General features: G+C 43.3%; 1 protein-coding gene across 2 annotated transcripts in view; it reads left to right on the top strand.

Moving 5' to 3' along the window:
* The window catches only part of drosha (drosha ribonuclease III), a 126,841-nt gene that overhangs the window by 26,230 nt on the left and 82,443 nt on the right, over positions 1–18,168 (top strand). For both annotated transcript variants that reach the window (XM_030757289.1, XM_030757290.1), the window contains exons 15-17: positions 3,678–3,777; positions 8,222–8,329; positions 13,810–13,917. In XM_030757289.1, the coding sequence (XP_030613149.1) occupies positions 3,678–3,777; positions 8,222–8,329; positions 13,810–13,917 (316 nt within the window). The remainder of the gene's footprint in view (positions 1–3,677; positions 3,778–8,221; positions 8,330–13,809; positions 13,918–18,168) is intronic.

Here is an 18,168-nt window from a genome sequence, read left to right on the forward strand (position 1 = left end):
TGCAGGAGGAAAATGGTCGTGATGAAGATGCAAACAAGAGGATGATCATTAGGGAATCCATTTAGGCAGAACTAGTTTGCTTCTTCCCTCTGACTAATGTCCCCTCTCCCCTGCTGCCACGTTTTAGCCGTCTGTCCACTGAGCTCTTTCATCCCTGTGCACCCTGCTGCCATGTCAAACTTCTCAAAGCAGCAGACAACGACAAATTTATGGATGGATTGGGACATCATTAGCCGATGCAGAAATGAGTAGTAAGAGACCAGTGGAAAGGATTCCCTACCACTGCTAATGATGCGTGTAGCGAGGGCAGGAGTCGGTGTTGATTGTGGCTGCGGCATTGCCACGGAGAGGGAGTCTTGGACACAGCAGCAGCATATATTAACTCAGGAGACTGAAGATGCTGTGTTGTCGTCTTCCCTCCGCACTGCCCGCCGGACACGTGCGCCGGGGGCTGCCACTCGAGCTCCCCCCAGCTCAGCCAATGAGGCATGAGTGATGGCACGAGAGAGAGGTCAGGAGACGTATAGAAGAGCAGGAAATGTGGCTGCAGACAACTCATGAAACACGATGGGAGGAGAAAGTGTGAAAAGGATGTGAGGGCTATGCAGAAGAATGAAAATACAGAGGAGACAAACCCCTCTTTCAGAAATGCCCTTAAATGTGCTGTCAGGTTTGCATGTCGGTCTCACTGAGTAGCTACAACACTCCCAACCTGGCTCGAGTTTGAACTGCACACCGTCACGTTCATGCCTCAGTGATACACGGCTTCAGAGTGGCAGAGTCTCTTGTCACTCATGAGCCTGAAGCTGAGCGCATAATTTACATACTGAGCTGTGATTGGGCCATTTTCTCTTGACATTGACACTCTACTGACACAGTGTTTCCATGCATCGCTTTTCTCATCCAAGCCCGTGTAGCCCGTGTAGCAGTTATATTAGAGAGAATTTGGAAGCACATTTAATGGAAATAAAACAGTGTGTTTCTATTTCATGGGGAAAAGCAAAATTAAGCTGATTTTGTTGCTGTCGGGTTCTTTTTACTGCATCCGAGGGGGTTTCCATAATATTGGACATTTCTCACCTTTGTCAGACGGCTCTCAGAGTCTGATGAAACAGCAAAGAGAGTAACATAAAGGTTAAAGCAACACAGATTTAAAGAACTAAAGGAAAGTATACAATTCCTTTCCAATAAATGTCTTTTTTTTTAAAAAAAACACCAGTATATAAAACTATTCTTTACATTTTAGCAAGCAGTCACTCGTCACATGTTCTTAAGTGATTAAACGTCTGATAACGGCTCCACTGGGTTATAATATTAATATTATATTATAATTTACAACAAAAATAAGTCAGTTTTCCATAAAAGTTGAAAGAGTGATCTTACCAGATTCAACCTGATCACATTCAGCGTGTGGAATGATGGACGGGCAGGTACCAGATTAAGACAGCGCTCGCCGCTCGTGTGGGAATGCACCAATCAGATATTTTCCAGATCTGATACAACACGGATACATTGGTGTTGGTTGATACTGAGGACAGATCCAATACCAGTGTTAAATCAATGAGCTGCAATCCTCACCGTAAGACTAATTACATCCATGGATGTATGAATACCAGTTCCATAATTTCACAATAAACACCAATACCAAGTCCCAAGGAATCGATTTTTATTAGAAAGATAATAAATTACAGCAGGCCTAACATAAACACAGTGAAAAATAAAAAAATCATGTCTGTTCAAAGTGAGAGTCATGAGGCTGCTGCATCCAGCTGTCATCTACAGCCATGCTAGTTTCTCCTCTTCCTGCACATCCTCACACACATGTCCATGTGTGAAGCTGACAGGAAACGTGTGAAGGGAAATAATATTAATTCATCTATGCAATAAGAGCTTCCCAACAAGGGTGCGCGCTGAACCAATGTCCTGCTAGTTTCTACCTTTGGTAACATCTCTCTGATTGAACAAAGCATTGTCTCGTCTGAGCTTTTCAGTCATGCCAACCTCATTGAAAACTGTTTAAAAAAAATATTTTTTGCAAACATGTAAACAGAAGCAGTTGTGAAATACCTCCAAACTGCTGCTGCTTTGCTGTTAGCTTCCTCCTACAATAGCTCTCCGGCTAGCTGCTGCTGCTGTGGTGAAGAAGAAACAGAATTAAATAGATCAGCCCGTTGGCACCGATTCAGGTTTTTTAGTCAGGATTCGACTAAAATCGGATCAATACATCCTCACTCTTGTGTCAGATCAGCTCTAACATTAAAACAAGCATTTTTCACTATTCGCAAGCCAGAAGAAACATACTTCCCTCTCTGAGGCTTTGTAAAAGAGGTGGGAGCAGCCCCCAGACAGAGAGACGGTGGTAGTGGGCTGCTATTACAAGTATCATAGCTCTCCATCACTGTTGGGGGTATATGAAGGAGGGATGTAAACATCAAAGCCACTTTAACTGACCGATGAAGTTCTCACTGCTGCTTTGGGCTACCTTTTGCACCGTACTCACCAAATTTTTCCACACTGTTCTTTCAGCCATTGTGGAATTTTAAAGTCAGAGCACCATGTTTGAATGCCAATGCTCCATTGCTGTAGATGAAGCCAGCAGTGATCCACGTCTGAAAAGGGCTGGAGATGGGAAACAGGAGATTGGGGGTTTTGGGGGGGGGCGACTTGAAGAGAAAGAAAGAGGCAGCATATGCTAATGAAAGCATGTGCAGAGAATGGCTAGAGCAGCGGCAGCGCTACCCTGAGAGCACACAGCAGATCTGTGGAAAGGTCATTGGAGCGGATTGGGGACGAGGGGGCCTCCCAGGCTGGATGGGCTCCTCTCTCTCTGTCTCGCTCTCCCTTTCTTCCTCTCCGTCTCCCGTCCGAACGGGGCTGCTTCTGTGCGGAGGTGCTGGTGAGCTGATAATCGGGGCGGTAAAGCCGTCTCATTCCCTCGTCTCAGTCTCTAATGAAGTCCCCGCTATTAAAGCTCTATAATTCTTCTGTTCCACAGTACACCCCCCCACCTCCCTCTTTATCCTCCATCCTTCCTTCCTTCCTTCTCTCTCTCCCTCCCTCCTTCTGTCACTTTATGCCTCTCTCCCTGTCAGTGCACCATCCTATCCCCAAGCCCCTCCATCCCACCAATCATAATTGAATAACTCTGGGTAAATGAGGAGAAAGTCTCCTGAATGGGAGCAGAACGGTCACACTCGGCCTTTGGTGCATCAATCAGGGGGTCTGATTGAAAAGAGAGAAAGAGGGTGGGGTGGGGTGGTTAGTATCATGGCTACATGTCACCTTGCCGATAACTCCCTGCCTTTTTTTCACATGCAAATGAGAGCAAAGACAATAGAGTTTTATAGAAAATGAGAATGAGAAGGTTGCGAGATAACTCGAGACAGTGTCACATCTGTTCTTTTTTTTCTGTCTTTTTTACGAGGTGAACTAAAAATCGTGAGTGTGTGTGTGTGTGTGTGTGAGAGCTTCTGCCCACAGTTCAAACAGTGGACATCTGAAACACAGACTCTTCTGTGTCCACTGCCTCTCACACACAAGCAGCTGATGCAACAATGGCTGCAGGCTGCTGTTAAATTATGTTTAATATGAGGCAAGCTGCAAATGAAATATTGATAGAGAGAGAGAGAGAGATGGACTCCTTGTCAGCGTGACACCTCCTTATTCATTGTCGGCAGGTATCAGAAGCTGTGGAAGAGCTACGTGAAACTACGCCACCTGCTGGCCAACAGCCCCAAGGTCAGACAGATCGACAAGCAGAAGATGACACAGAGAGAGGTGGGTGAAAGAAAACAAAACACCCTTTGATATGTATTTCTTTGTTTCCTTTCTCACACTCATAATTTATCAGCACAATGTGCTTTCAGTGAAAGCACATATCCTGCAGATATGAAAGGTTCTGCTGCAACACCGGAGCTCTAACACTTTCTGCAGAAGTAAGAGATTCACAGATATTAATTACAAAAACAAAACTATTACCATTGCTATTATTCCTGCTGTGCACGCTGATTCATACGCTGCTTATCGGAAACTCCCTGCCGGTACTTGGAGTTATTGCCTAACGGCAACAAGGATGCTATTTCACTGAACAAAAGTGAGACGTCCAAAACTTACAAAGGCTGCAGTATTTGATTCTTTTGTTATTTTTTTTCCACAACAGAGGTATTTTTATACACATTAGTACCTGCAGTCTTTCAAATTATGCCATTTTATGTGTGGAAATCATGGAGTGGTTGGTTTTACTTAAAGTATAACTTTACCAATGAGTTAACAGTCTGATTGTCCAGCCGCCATAAGGAAGTTTAGTCATTTTTATTGTTTCAGCCAGCGTTTCTGGTATTTTGCACCGAAATTTTGCACCGTTGAAAGATGGTGCGCTGAAGAGCTGAAAACATTAAACGATCTCTTTGTTTTTCTTGGCACAAAAACAGAAAAAGTCCTGCAGAAAAGACAAAACAGGTTCCTCGTGCATCACATCTCTTGTAATTTTATTTTGAAAACGGTATAAATGCATTTTTTTGGCCTATTACTTCTTTCCTCACTCTTCCCACCCTTTCCTCCATTTATCCCCATTGCGTTCACTCCTTTTGTCTTTACTTTAGTTTGAAGACTCGCATTTATTTAATTTAGTCAGGTCCACATCACCTGGGCTCTAACAGCTCTCCTCTCCATACTGACCATTAAAATATCCCCTCCTAATGCACTTCCTGTGTTCTGAGCTAAAATTCAAGTTTGCAGCAGTCTGAATCTCACGAGTCGGGGTATTATCTGTGCACCTGAATATTGTTTTATGACAGATATGAAAAATGTGAAGCTACCCTTTTAATGCATAATTTAGATGATTTTACAGCTCAAAATAAAATGCCTGTAACTGCGCTCCTGAGTTGACTGTGAAGGTCAAACCTCCACCAGGGAGCGGGAGTGGAAAAGGTTTAGGTTTAGTGAAGTAATAACCGTGTAGCCACGGGGATTCACGGGGTGGCAGTGCTGTGTGTGTGTGTGGCCCAAACAAGCCGAGAACAAGCACCTTGCTGCACTGCATCCTTCCTGTAACCTCTCTACAGCACACACAGCTTTGCCTCTCTCTAATTCTTTGTGTGCTGCAGATCCAGCCACCTCCTTTGGACTGTTTGATACACTCTGAACCAATAATGAGCAAAAACTCGGAGCTCAATTAGCTTGTTTCCCAGGTAGCTCGGCAAAGCTCCCCTGCTAACAGGCCCTGACAATCCCACTGTCAACCTGCACCGGTGCAATTAGTGAACCCAAACACTGGATCCATCAGGCTCCTCCAGCAGCATTAGCCATGTCAGTGTCTCCTCACTGCAGTGGCAGTGTGGCACTGCTGTTTACTTAATGCCCAAGGGAACACTGAAGCTTCCTCTGTAAATGGTCTTTCAGTGACAGACTAAATGTCTGCTCATCTGATAGGCATTAAGAAGCACCTTGTCAGAGGTGTTCACAGCAGCGTTGTGTGCCTCTGCACTCACAGTCTACACAGTCTGCAGAGGTGTGGCACCATGGCAAAAACTGGCCTTCATATCCAGGTGCACACATTTGCACCCATCTCTACATCTCATGGTGAGTGCACAGAGAGATGGGTCTGTGTGTGTGTGTGTGTGTGTGTGTGTGTGTGTGTGTGTGTGTGTGTGTGTGTGTGTGTAGGTGGGTGGGTGGGTGATGTTGTGGCATTGAGGGACATGCAGACTGACTGTGTTGCCCAGATGGACTTTGTGGCATCCTCTTAGCCAGACAGTTGACTGGTCCTCAAAACATACACACACAACACTATTATTTTATTTTATTTCATTACAAATAAAGTTTTTTGGTTAAAATTCTACCCAAAATACACAGAACGAAAAGGTGAAATGCATTTTTAAGATGTTATTTGTCTCTGTATTAGAAATGAAAGAAAATGAAATACAGAGCTGTGCTACTTTATTATCTCATATCTCTAATTTGAATAAGTATTCAGCCCCGAGTCAGTGCTTTGACAGTGGATTCAGCTTCGAGTCTTCTCTATCAGCTCGGCGTGTGTGGATTTGGGGATTTGCTCTGATTCTTCTTTTGCAGCATCTTTGCAAAGCTATCTTAAACTCATTCCACAGATTTTCCATTGGTTTCGAGTCTGAGCTTCAGCCACACAAGAACGTAGTGCACGTTTTCCTCAGTATATTCCAGCACTGACAGGGATGTGCTCTTTAGGATCACTGCCCAGTTTTCAGAAGAACTTTCTTGTTTTGATTCTTTAAGTGGACCTTTTATGTTCTTTTCCCCCTTATTGTCTGTCCTGTGTATATTGCTACATTGGTGGATGCTTAAATTAAACATGACAAAATTTTCCAACAAAGAGGTCAGTGCAAGTAATCCCCGTGAGCCAAAAGCTCAAGCTTCAAACTGCTCGAAACAGTTTCAGACAGTAAATCACCCTTTAGATTATATCTTGTTTGGATTATTTGGATTATGTATCTTAAGATAAGTACATTGGACCTCTGTAGAAACAGAGATTATGCTCAGAAGAACAGGCACCAATCATCAAATGATGATTGGTGATCACAAAATTGAGCCTGCCGTCAGCTGAGTGTACTCATTGCTAGCTTGAATCAGCTGATGGCTCAGCTGGTACCGTTCTGAGGCCTCTGCAAGCCACTTTGCAGCCCACCTTAACCCCGGCATCTGCTGATCGTGCTATTTTTGATTTAATCAGTGTTGTATATGTTGTCTCCCCTTCGCGCTACCCACATCCCTGCATCCATGCACATACAGAAGGGTGGAGGTCCAAGAACATAGCCATATGGCCAGTTCTTAATTACTGCAGATGTAAATAACCTCAATAATCTCCTTTTGACTGCAGTGGCCTAGACTTAGGCTGAAGAAGGTAGGACAGCAAAGTTCAGTGAAGAAACACTGATATTTTTTATGGAAATCAGGGCATCAGCTCTGACAAATCATATGCCGGATGACCTAAAACTACAATGGATTTAATCTTCCAGCTTTGAACTGTAAACAGTTATAAGCTACAGGCCCGTAAATGAACCGGCAAAAGCACAAGTAAACGGAGCACACATGCCACAGATGTGCAGTTTCCTTCCACGTTCATTGAATTTCAGACAGTGTCTTTGGTGTTTGACCTCAGTCTGCTCCAAAACACAAACACTCCTCGCAGCAGAAGAGTATGATGATAAAAGTCAAATGTGCCATGACTTGTCTCTTTGACCAGCAGAAAGTTAAGTCTCACCCCCTTCCCACACTGGTTAATTATTTACTTTTTTGTGCTTCTCGTTCATTCCCTGACCTGGTAGAGCTCTGCAAAAATAGTATTTACATATCATTTGTACTTCTCTATGATTACTGCTTTCCATATACAGTGGTTGGCTGTCCATGGAAAGTGTGTGTGTGTGTGTGTGTGTGTGTGTGTGTGTGTGCGTGTGCGTGCGTGCGTGTGTGTATGTATGTGTGTGGTTGCACATGCACACGGTGCGCGTGGGCAACTGTGTTCACTTTGATGCACAGTTCAAAGTAGGATGGCATTATTTATTCATGCCTTTGTTGTTCTTATTTCCTCTGCGAGTCGAAAATTCCTGGCGTTCCATTTTAGGCAGATCACGGCTAACTCAGACAGAGTCGATAGCGTCTCAGCTGAATGAAACACATGCATGCGCACACATTTAGGAGGTGCTGTCTGTCAATACATCTTCCATCTTGGTTGTTATTTGTAGGACCTTCTTATCTCAGACTCAAACTCCCCTTTTTCCTCTGCTGAATCTGCTGTAGAGCTGACGTGTGTGTGTCGGTTTGTGTCTCTGTAATGATTCCTGGTGCTGCTGATGGAGGTACCTCTAGGCTCTGGTGTGGTGGGCCTAATGGGCAGGCAGGTGCCTCAGCTCTTGGTTGCTGCGACTGAAGCCTCATCATCAGCTTTCTTACACCCAGGAGCGCCACAACCACCACTCCCCACAGCCATGCTGACCTATGGCAGTGCCTCAATTAGCTAGAACCAGCAAAGCTGTCACTTCTCCACTTGCTGCTGTCTGCTGCTGTACTCTGTGTATCCTGCCATGGAGGTTTCAGTTTATTGCATGTGGTAGCCTATCTGTTGAGAAAGCAGGAGTCAAAGAAGGGTGGGAGCGTGCGTGGGGTGGGGTGGGGTTTTGAGGATGGGAGCTGTCCCTGTAGGCTGTGCTCCAGTGGATCAATAATTGACTGGCTGGTTGTTTGGCAGGAAGCTCTTCAGAAGATCCGTCAGAAGAACACGATGCGCCGAGAGGTGACAGTGGAGCTCAGCAGTCAGGGCTTCTGGAAGACTGGCATCCGCTCCGATGTCTGTCAGGTAACGCCAGGCAACTGTATGCATGCACACACAAGACAACCTCATGGATCAAACACATGAATGTACACATTGTTTCACAGTTACATAATAATGTAACATAATACCCAGGTGCAAAATGAAAAGATTCCAAAAATAATTCAATACAATCCGGAGAAAAAGTAGCAATCATCTAGTAGAAGCCCTTAAATGACAGTAATGCTGATACAAAGCTTCTTTTTGCAGTATAATGCTAATTTTCTTTGGAGACATATAATAAGAAAGCAAATAAGGATGATTTTATTATGAATTATTCACTAATAAAAAAAATAAAATACAACCCACTTTCTTCAAATTCTAACTGGGACCACAGAGCCTCGAGCATTTTTGTTCAAGAAAGGAAAAGTCAGTTTTATAAGTGGACTGGTATTTCTATAGCTTTATATAACTCTGCATGCCACGATCATTAACTAACACTTGTTGCTGACTGACATGGAAAGGCAGGGCAGCTAAATTCTGCCTGCTATGTTCATATTAAATTGACAGCAATGCTTTATTGCACCACTGAATCTAGACAGATTTAATAGCAGAGAAGGCCAACTTTAAAGACTCAAATCTAGCTTCATGGCCAAAGCCATAAGTGACCATACTTAAACTTAGAAGTTATTTTACTCATCAAAACTGGAGCATACCCTTCTTGGATGGTTTGTTAGTACAGTTAGACAGGCACTGAATCATATTATCTGTCAAATTGCATTAACATTATCAGAAACAGCAGAGGTGATGTGTAGCAGATGGCTACAGCCTCTTGGGTTGACATGAACCTGTCAGTCAAAGAGGCCAGCCGCCTAATATTGCATAACGTTAAGCCTGAATAATATCCAAATCAAGTCAATTATTACAAAAACAACCCTGTATGAGGGTTGTTTTGTAAGGGGTGAAATTAGCTAAAAAGGCCTAAACCATTTCTTTTTTTTTTTTTTTGGAGGCAGTCTCAAGTGGCCATTTGAGGAACTGCGGTTTTTGTCACTTCTGTACTGTTGCCACTTTGCATTGTTTTAACTTTGTGTGTACAGTTTTTCTCGGTAAGTAGCTTTTTTTTTTTTTTTTTTTTTTCCAGGAGCGCAAACTTTTGAGTTTAGCTACAAATTGAAAGCTGTCTTGTCTATATTTTATCTGTTAACAATGTAAATCCAATAATTTAGGACTGCAAAGTCAAACGCTCTCCTTTTTTTCTTTTCGCTTTCTCCCCATCCCCCAACTGTTTGTGTTGCCCCCCCGCCCCCCTGTGTTTGTGTTGGAGGTTTCTTCTTGTTAAAAGGGAGTTCTTCCTTCTCACTGTCTCCGAGTGCTTGCTCTTTATCTTGCAATATAAAACACCTTAAAGCAGCCGTTGATGTGAATTGGCTCTATATAAATAACACTGAACACATGCACATACATGTACACTGCAGTGGCTCCACTCAGACGGACACGTCCACTGCACAGCCACAGCCAGATACTCGGCTTCTCTTCTTTCCACACATTGCGTCACTTTATTCAAGTGTCAAAATCTGTGTAGGCAAAGTGTACTCCCACAGAGGCGCAGCTGCGGCCATACCTTTCATTAAGTAGCGACTCCGACTGGACAGCTTATTTTATATGCCAGTTGACTGTCACTCAGCATTTCATGCACTTTTAACAGCAAAATGGTAAATCAGGATGAATTCTTATTTTTTTTTTCTTAATGTTAGCTCATTTTCCAGGAAGTGGGGAAGCATGTTCAACTTGCAGCTCCATGTGTGCATGCGATTTAGAGCGGGCAGGACTAATGAGAGTTGAACCATAACCCTGAATGTGTAAGCAGCTCGCTGTGCCCGCTGAAACGCAGAGCTTCATGTACTCATGGTTTTGTCAGTGTAATGATATAGCGAGCTCTGTTTTACTACACTTTTATATATCGTCTGTGCCAGGATTTTATTTTTATTTCTTTACTTCTTACTCAGAAGATAATTGGCATCAGTATAGTCCTTATTTTTCTCTCGGCACACCCACTATCAATGTACTGCATTGAAGATATCCTGCAGCTGATGGTGCTGCTCACATTTGGAGAGGAATGACAGAATTTTCTAGCCCTGCAAGCCAGACCTCTCTTACAGCAAGGTCTAGCAAAGAAGAATCCGATCCATAATTGCTGTCCAATTATATTTGCTTCAAGCTGTACTGCTACGACTAATTGCTTCATGAATAATTTCAGTCCGAACTGCAACAGTACACTCTCCGCAACATGTGACAGAGACAATAGATGGCTGCAAAACTGACCCGTAGTTTCTCGATTTTAAAAGCAGACTTTTTTTTTCCAGAGCAAAATCAGCCCCCTTGTTACAAACATCGCTCGGCTACACCAAGGTTGTTTCACTTGAAAGGCTCTGTCAAGGACCAGGCTACACATTGGGGTCAGAGATCGGAATTACTTATTCATCACAATTTTATTTTATGTTTATCTTTTTTTTATTCACTGGCTTTTTTCTCTCTTTTGTTTTCTTTTTGGCTCCCTGATCACATTTATGTTCAGGCCGTCAGATGGTCAAAAGCATTTCACAGGAAAGTCTGCTTTTCTTTTTCTACAGCAGAGAAAATAAGTGTGGGTGGATCTTTGTTTTCTGCAGCAATTACTGTGTGTATATGTATATATATATATATATATATATTAATCCACCTACATATAAATTATATAACTAAGGCCAAGCATGGAGAACTATATAAAGTGTGTTAGTGGTAAGTAATAAAGCTGCCTGCAAAGGTGAATTTCTACAGTAGTTTACATTTCTCAGTATATTGTATCCATCCATCCACCCATTCATTTTCTTCCACTTTTCCAAGTGGGGTTAGGCAAGAATAATAAAAACTGGCTGGGGCCTTTCTGTGTGGACTCTGCATTGGTTTCCTCCCACAGTCCAAGACATGCTGTTTAGGTCAGTTGGTGATTCTAAATTAAACATTGTATGAATGTATATTTAAATGCAGATTGCAGTCTTTCTAGCAATTCTAGAAAAGCAGTATATACAAACCAGTCCATCAGACAGCCCAGTTGTGTCGAGTTATTAGTGACTACCCCTTACTCATTTCTCGACTACTACAGAAACTGTATTTCTTCCATAGACTCCATCTGTACGGAGATGAGGAAAAAAGTATGGTTATGCATTGTCAGGCTTTATTAGAGAGTGTAATCAGGTGTGGGAGAACCAGATGGTTCGGTAACCTTCCTATATCAATTGAAATCAAAGTTAATACACTGCAATGAAAATTATTGGTCAGAAAAATCATTATAGACTTCAAACAGTGTTTGACCAGTGTGTACTAAAGCAGGTAGACAGAATCCTTCGTGAACCATCCCACATTGTGTACTCTCAGTATGAGTTATTACCATCAGGCAGACGGTATCAAGTTCAACAGTGCAAAATGAAATGGGTTAGGAACTCTTTTGCCTGTCTGTATATTCAAATTTGAAACAGTATCCTGTCTGTCTGTAATTTCTTTTTAAAGTGCTTACCAGCTCGCCATGGTCTTTCAAATCTCACATTTCCCTACTTTCTGGCTCACTGGCCAAGTCGCTGTTAATTTACCAAAATAGTTATTTAATTATTAATTTAGTGTTTGTTGGCTGTGGTTCAGGAGAGGCGGGTCATCTGCTAATCAGAAAACCGGTGGTTCGATCCATGGCTCCTCCAGTCTACACGTTGAAGCATTCTTGGGCAAGACACTGAACCCAAATTACTCCTGACACATCTATCAGAGTGTGTGTGTGTGTGTGTGTGTGTGTGTGTGTGTGTGTGTGTGTGTGTGTGTGTGTGTGTGTGTGTGTGTAAAGAATAAAAGTTCTGGGTTTGAATTCACCGGTCGGCTGGAGCCCTTGAGTGGGTTCTCTCCAGGTGCTCTGACTTCCTCACACAGCCCAAAAAAATTGCACGATGGGTTAATTGGTGATTTTTATGTTGGCTGTATGGAATATACGCCTGTCTGCCTGTGTTAGCCCCATCATGGACTGGTTACTTGTCCAGGGTGTACTTGCACTATGAAACCACGGCCAGGCTCCAGCTGTGTCCAGCTCCACCGTCTTGGACTGCAGCTTCTAATGGTAGTCCTTCATAGCTGCAGCCTTGTATGCTCAGTTCTTTCTCCGTTCTCCACCTGCTGCAGGTTCTGGTTGGATTGGCTTTCTAGCTCACAGCAGATCACCAAAGCAAGAGCTGCAGTCATAGACACTGGAGTAGAAACACAGGATAAGAAAGAGCATGGTTAACATGGGGTTGTCCTTTAGTAAACCGATAATGGGTGGTATAAATCTATATAGAGCACCCTTTTTTTAAAAAAAAAGAAAAGAAAAGAAAAACTAAATAAAATGAGGTGCCAAATATGCTTGGGTGGCAGTTAATAAACCTGACTAGCTTCCCAGAGTTACATCCTTCTGTGGAGTCGTGCTTGTAATACTTAAACGAAGGAAAAAGTAAATTCAGGCTGCTGGCCTGCTTGGATGGTGTCCAAAATACCCAAATGTCACCCATGACAGTAAATTAGGAATTTCTCACCTTTTAATTAGTGGTGTATCAACTCCCTAACAAGCCCCCACCCTGCCTTTGTACACACAGAGACATACTCAGTCACTCAGGCAGTCATAAGAACAGGTCAGGAGCAGTAGACATGACCGGGCCCGGCTTTGTTTAATTGGCTGCTTAACAAGGCCTGGGGACTGTGTCACCACGGCCCCTGTGATGGCCCCAGGGCTACGTGGCAGCACTGCTTGTAGCCGCCGGGCCTCGGGCTCACCCTCCCCAGTAGCACTAATTAAAACATGCATGGCTCCTTCCTCTCTCATGTGGTGGCACGGGGTTAATGTGTGTACACCAGCCTTTGTTACACTTTCTCAGTCACTCCGAAGGGAAGACTTGATAAGCCCCCGCTAACGATTCCGTAGATTGGCTCTGCAGACTGTCGAGCTCGAGCTCACCACCAACTGTTCTGCTTTAACTCTCACTTTTCTTGTCACATTCCCCTCACTCACAGCTCATCCACCAACCCCGCCCTGCCCTTGACTTTTCTTTCACTTTGTTGCACCAAAACTTTTTCTTTTCATATGTGAGGGTCAGCAGGGGCTGTCAGTGTTTGTTCCAATGTAAGTGTGTCAACATGTCAGAATGGGCTTCGATTTTGACTGTCCTGTCCAAATGTGAATTTCCCCCCTCTCTGTCATTCCCTCTCGCTCTGCAGCAATTGGGTTTTTGATTATTTCATCTCTCTGTTGCAGAGCACCACTTAATAAATAATGACTGGCTGATTGATTTCTCCCTCCCTGTTCCCTCCATCAACCCTCTCCCATTCTTTCTCGCAATCTCTTCACCCTTCTTTCATATACGGCATGATCCTTGTTCTCTGCCTCTTCCTGTTACTTGAAATGTTCTATTTTTTTTCTTCCTCTCCTGTCTTCCTTTCTTACCCTGCTTGTCAATTCTCTCTGTCCTCCACAGCACGCCATGATGCTCCCCGTTCTCACCCATCATATCCGCTACCACCAGTGTCTCATGCACCTGGATAAGCTCATCGGATATGTCTTCAAGGAGCGCTGCCTCCTTCAGGTAAGGCACTATCATGACGGTTTGATGTGACTCTGAAGGCCTGTCCCAAGCTTACTTAAAGGCTGGCATAGATGATAACTAACAAGATAGATAACGTTAGGTGAATCCATGCAGTTCTTTCAGGCGGTGCACAGCCTACAGGTTAGATAGGCCGATAAAAAAGTAAACATTCTGTGTGAGAGCTTGTTATGCACAGAGATCCAGGGAGGCAGCGTTTCCCCTCATTACTGTGCCCAATCCACCTCTGCAGGGATAGTTCAGGTGGAAATGGGGGCTCAGGAGTCAGCTAAGGTAACACACACACTGGCCTGAGTCATATCTCTGCAGTGAGCAGCCCAGGTCTGCTGTGAGTTGCAGTGACAGTAGTCAGGACAACAACAGCCTCCTCCGTAATGCCAGCTCTCCCCTGTCAGGTCCACAGCCTCAAGCTGTGTGCTCTCGGAGTGAGCTTCACGGCTGCCTCCAGCAATATTGAAGAGCTGTCATAACCTGATACATTAGAAATCAATGTGTTGTAGCCTATACATAGTTAAAAAGGGGAAGGATGCATTAAGATTCGCTCAAGGCTCTGTGTGTCTGTGTGCCAGGCTGCTCAGTGGTCTGAGAGCATTTGTGTGTGGTTTTTGCACAGATCGATCAATGATTGGCCTTTTTGTCATTTGCATAATGACAACCTGTCACTACAGGTGCTAAAAAGGAAACACTGGCTTGCGAGGCCAGCCGGTGGCTGACAAGCTGTGGCCTCTTTCGTCGTGAAGATGTACATTTGAGCTTCAATACGTATTCTCTCAGGGGAGATGTTAATGGATCTGTCCCTCCCTCTTTCTCCTTCACCTCCTTCATCTTCCAATGAAGACACACACACATAGAAAGAAAAACAATAATTTATACATAACAGCTCACAAGCATGGCACACTACAGGCTTCTGCGGTGCGCGTTGCCTGTCTGCATTGCAATTCTTACTGTTGAGGAGGTAATACCATTGCTGTGGATCTGTGTGTGGACAAAGCCAAGGCTGTCAGCAGTTCACCACTACTGGGACTGAAATGACCCAAGTAGGGAGCCATCATCACTGGGCTTACAACACTTTCTTCATCTGCAGCACATACATAACAGTGCCTAATGTTCCACAGCACTCACACACACTCTGCCCAGATAGATTCAGACAGAGCGGCTGCAGGAGTGCAGCGGTGCCTGCTCAAACAGCCCCGCTCCGAGTCAGAGTGGGTTTCAGATCCGCCGTCACTTCTCATTTGCCTCCACTCGGATGGGATGATCACATTTAATGAGATAAATGTTTTCCTGTGACAGTCTGCTCATTTAACATGAGAGAATCAGCTACCACACTTTGATTGCATTACCAATGAATTGTACTTTGATAAAAGATTTGTGTGCTTTGAATATAATTTGTCATTAGTTTTGTTTAATATGTAGTTATAAAAGTGTTGTTTTTTTTTATAAATCACAGCACAAATGCTAGAATACTGTGCAGTTTAAAGTAGTACTCATGTACACTGGTACACAAAAGTAATATAGTTCGTGTCACAATGATGTGAATTTATAAGTCAAACTGGCATGAGACTCCATATAAAAATCACCAGTTTATCTATAATATATCCCACGAGTTAGCCAATGGGGTTGAGCGACTGGATGAAAATGTCAGCGATTGGCCAAATTGTCATCTCCTGGTGGGGATGTTGGCTACAACAAAATAAACACATTTTAATAATTAGTTGATGTAAAATCACAACAGTGAAAGTTTATCACACCATCCACGTCTGCCTGCGCTCCACCGGACCACAGCTTCTCTTTCATCCACCCTCCACTCTGCTCTGCTCCTCTGGCCTGAAATCCGTCCGATTCGGCCGCTCTGCTCTGGATTTGACTCTTTATTTGCTCAGATTAGTTCTCCACACTCCAGACTCTCTGCTCAGTTCAGCTACAGTTACCTCGCTGCTCTGCACAACCAGCAACCTGCCCAGTTCTCCACACGGTCCATCACACATCCCATCAGCAGCATGTTCAGCACCGCAGTAATTATTCATCTTTTATCTAACTACAATCTCTTATATATTTATCTGTCAGTCACATCTATCTAGCTGCGGCTCATGTTATAGCAGCCTTCATATCAAAATCTATATACACAATTAGTGTTGCTATGCAGCCTGCCATACTGCACTTGTTGTTTTACATAAATTTCTACAGGGTCAAAACGATGTCCTCAGTCTCTCTACGTGTAAGTGGTCATAATTTCTTTTTTTTATTCCACACACTCCAAATTTCATGGTATGATGAATAAGTTCATTTTAGGAAAAGTGATGAAATATGAGATTATGGGTTTTAATTTCGCAAGAGTTGCATGATGTCTAAAAAGCCCCCCCGGGCGGTTCGAAGGTTACCACACGTTGGAGGTGATAATTTAAAAGCAGCTGTTCATCGTCACCTTTTTGTTCATGTAGAGGCTGCAGGGTATCCTTCATCTGACTGCGTCATTTCGATCCTTCAGCTTGGTTTCTGGCATGAAACAAAAATAATCCCAAACGGGTGATTTTGTTTTGCACCAAACAAATGTCACTGAAGGCTGTGGTGAGTATTTCTCCACTGACCAGTGAGACTTCAGTAGTCTGTCTGGGGTTGGAGCAGTTCAATGTGTGTTTCTGAATGGTGATTCTTGTTCTTGCTATATAAAGTAATGAGCTGTTCTCCTGTTGAAGGAGTGATAATTTATTTCTCTTTTTTCATAAGAGATGAAAGCAGCTTATCATCTGAGAAGAGCTGGGTGGAATCAGTGCTTGATTTCAGCTCATTCTCTGTAATGTTTAATGAACTTAACTGTAAATCAAAATTGTAAGGAGAGTAAATGTTGTTGATGTGTGTTCACCGTAGTAAACTCAGTCAGCGAAGCCATGAAACATCTTTGATTCTCTGTGCAGCAACATACCTGCTTATTCAGTAGAGAATGGCAATGTGATCCCGGCATGAGGTAACTGACAAAAACCCAGCCTGAGAGCAGGAGCCTCTGCACTCTGCACTTCCCCCCGCCCAACTGCAGTGGAGCCAGGGCCTTTTGAAGCTCCTCTTCTGAGAGCCTCCCCGTTAAACATTTAACATTTAAAACTTAGGAGGGGCGGGGTTGGAGAGACATGTGTTCACGGTCGCCACATGCTCCCGCATCTCCACATCCAGTAGAGCCTCATAATCCTACCCTACCCCCTGTTGCTGCATCCCCGTTCCTCACGTTTGACCCATGCTGACAGAATGAAAGGCTTCACAGAGCATCTCAATAATTTAACTGTACAAGTCCACGGCCCCAGCTCTGATATTGCATGCTTTTGTTTATGTGCCCCAGTGAATACGACTGTGACTCTGTGTACTAGGGTATTTTGTTTTGTTATTCATGCGACGCATTTCCACTCATGTGATTGAGGTGTCCATCTGCTTCAAGTGAGGCCAGTCTGAATATCGTTTCACACGCTTTGAATGTTTTTCCTGTATTTCTGGGTGAAGTTTTTATGTTACAAAATAAAATATTACTAGTCTTATATACTGTATGGTTGATATTAGAATTATACAGTATTTTTTTTTAATTGTAAGGCTTTGTGTGGCTTTGTAAACTACACATGTGGAGGTTAAGGTTAACAGTAGCTAGAATCTAATGTGACTCTGAACCATAAACTTTATGGAAAATATTTCCAAATTCTGAAGCCCCAATGTTAGCCTTTTGGTGGTTTTTATATTATAGTTTTAATATTGGAATGAGAGGTAATATAAAATCCCTACTGGGGGCTGTCCCTTTGGAGGTGGTCCTAAGGGTTTTTGACCCACAATTAATCATGTGAGTCTTCACATAAGCCAAGGTGTAAAAAATGGTGTGGGTCATTACTGTCACTGGGACCCAGTCTAAAATCTCTGTGAGACATTGCCCCTCCATCGTTTAAGCTATTGGGGTCTCATGATGGTGGGAGTTCTCAGGTTTGAAATGCTACATATCACTTCATATCATTAGGTTCTTCACAAACCTGAAGAAGTCCAGTTCCCTTCTTTTTAATTACTCAAGAAAACTCCTTGCGTGGCCTGTACCACACAGCAAGCTGAATTTTTAGTCAGATAGTCCATTAGAAATCACAAATGCCACTAAAGTCTTCTCTATTAAACAAAGGGGACATGCCACTGACTTAACGACTTAACAGAAGGTTAACGAAACCATCTTATTAATGCTGTAACGTTGAACATTTTAACTCGAGAGTCTGC

Source organism: Archocentrus centrarchus, chromosome 20, assembly GCF_007364275.1.
Source record: "Archocentrus centrarchus isolate MPI-CPG fArcCen1 chromosome 20, fArcCen1, whole genome shotgun sequence".
Lineage (NCBI taxonomy): Eukaryota > Metazoa > Chordata > Actinopteri > Cichliformes > Cichlidae > Archocentrus > Archocentrus centrarchus.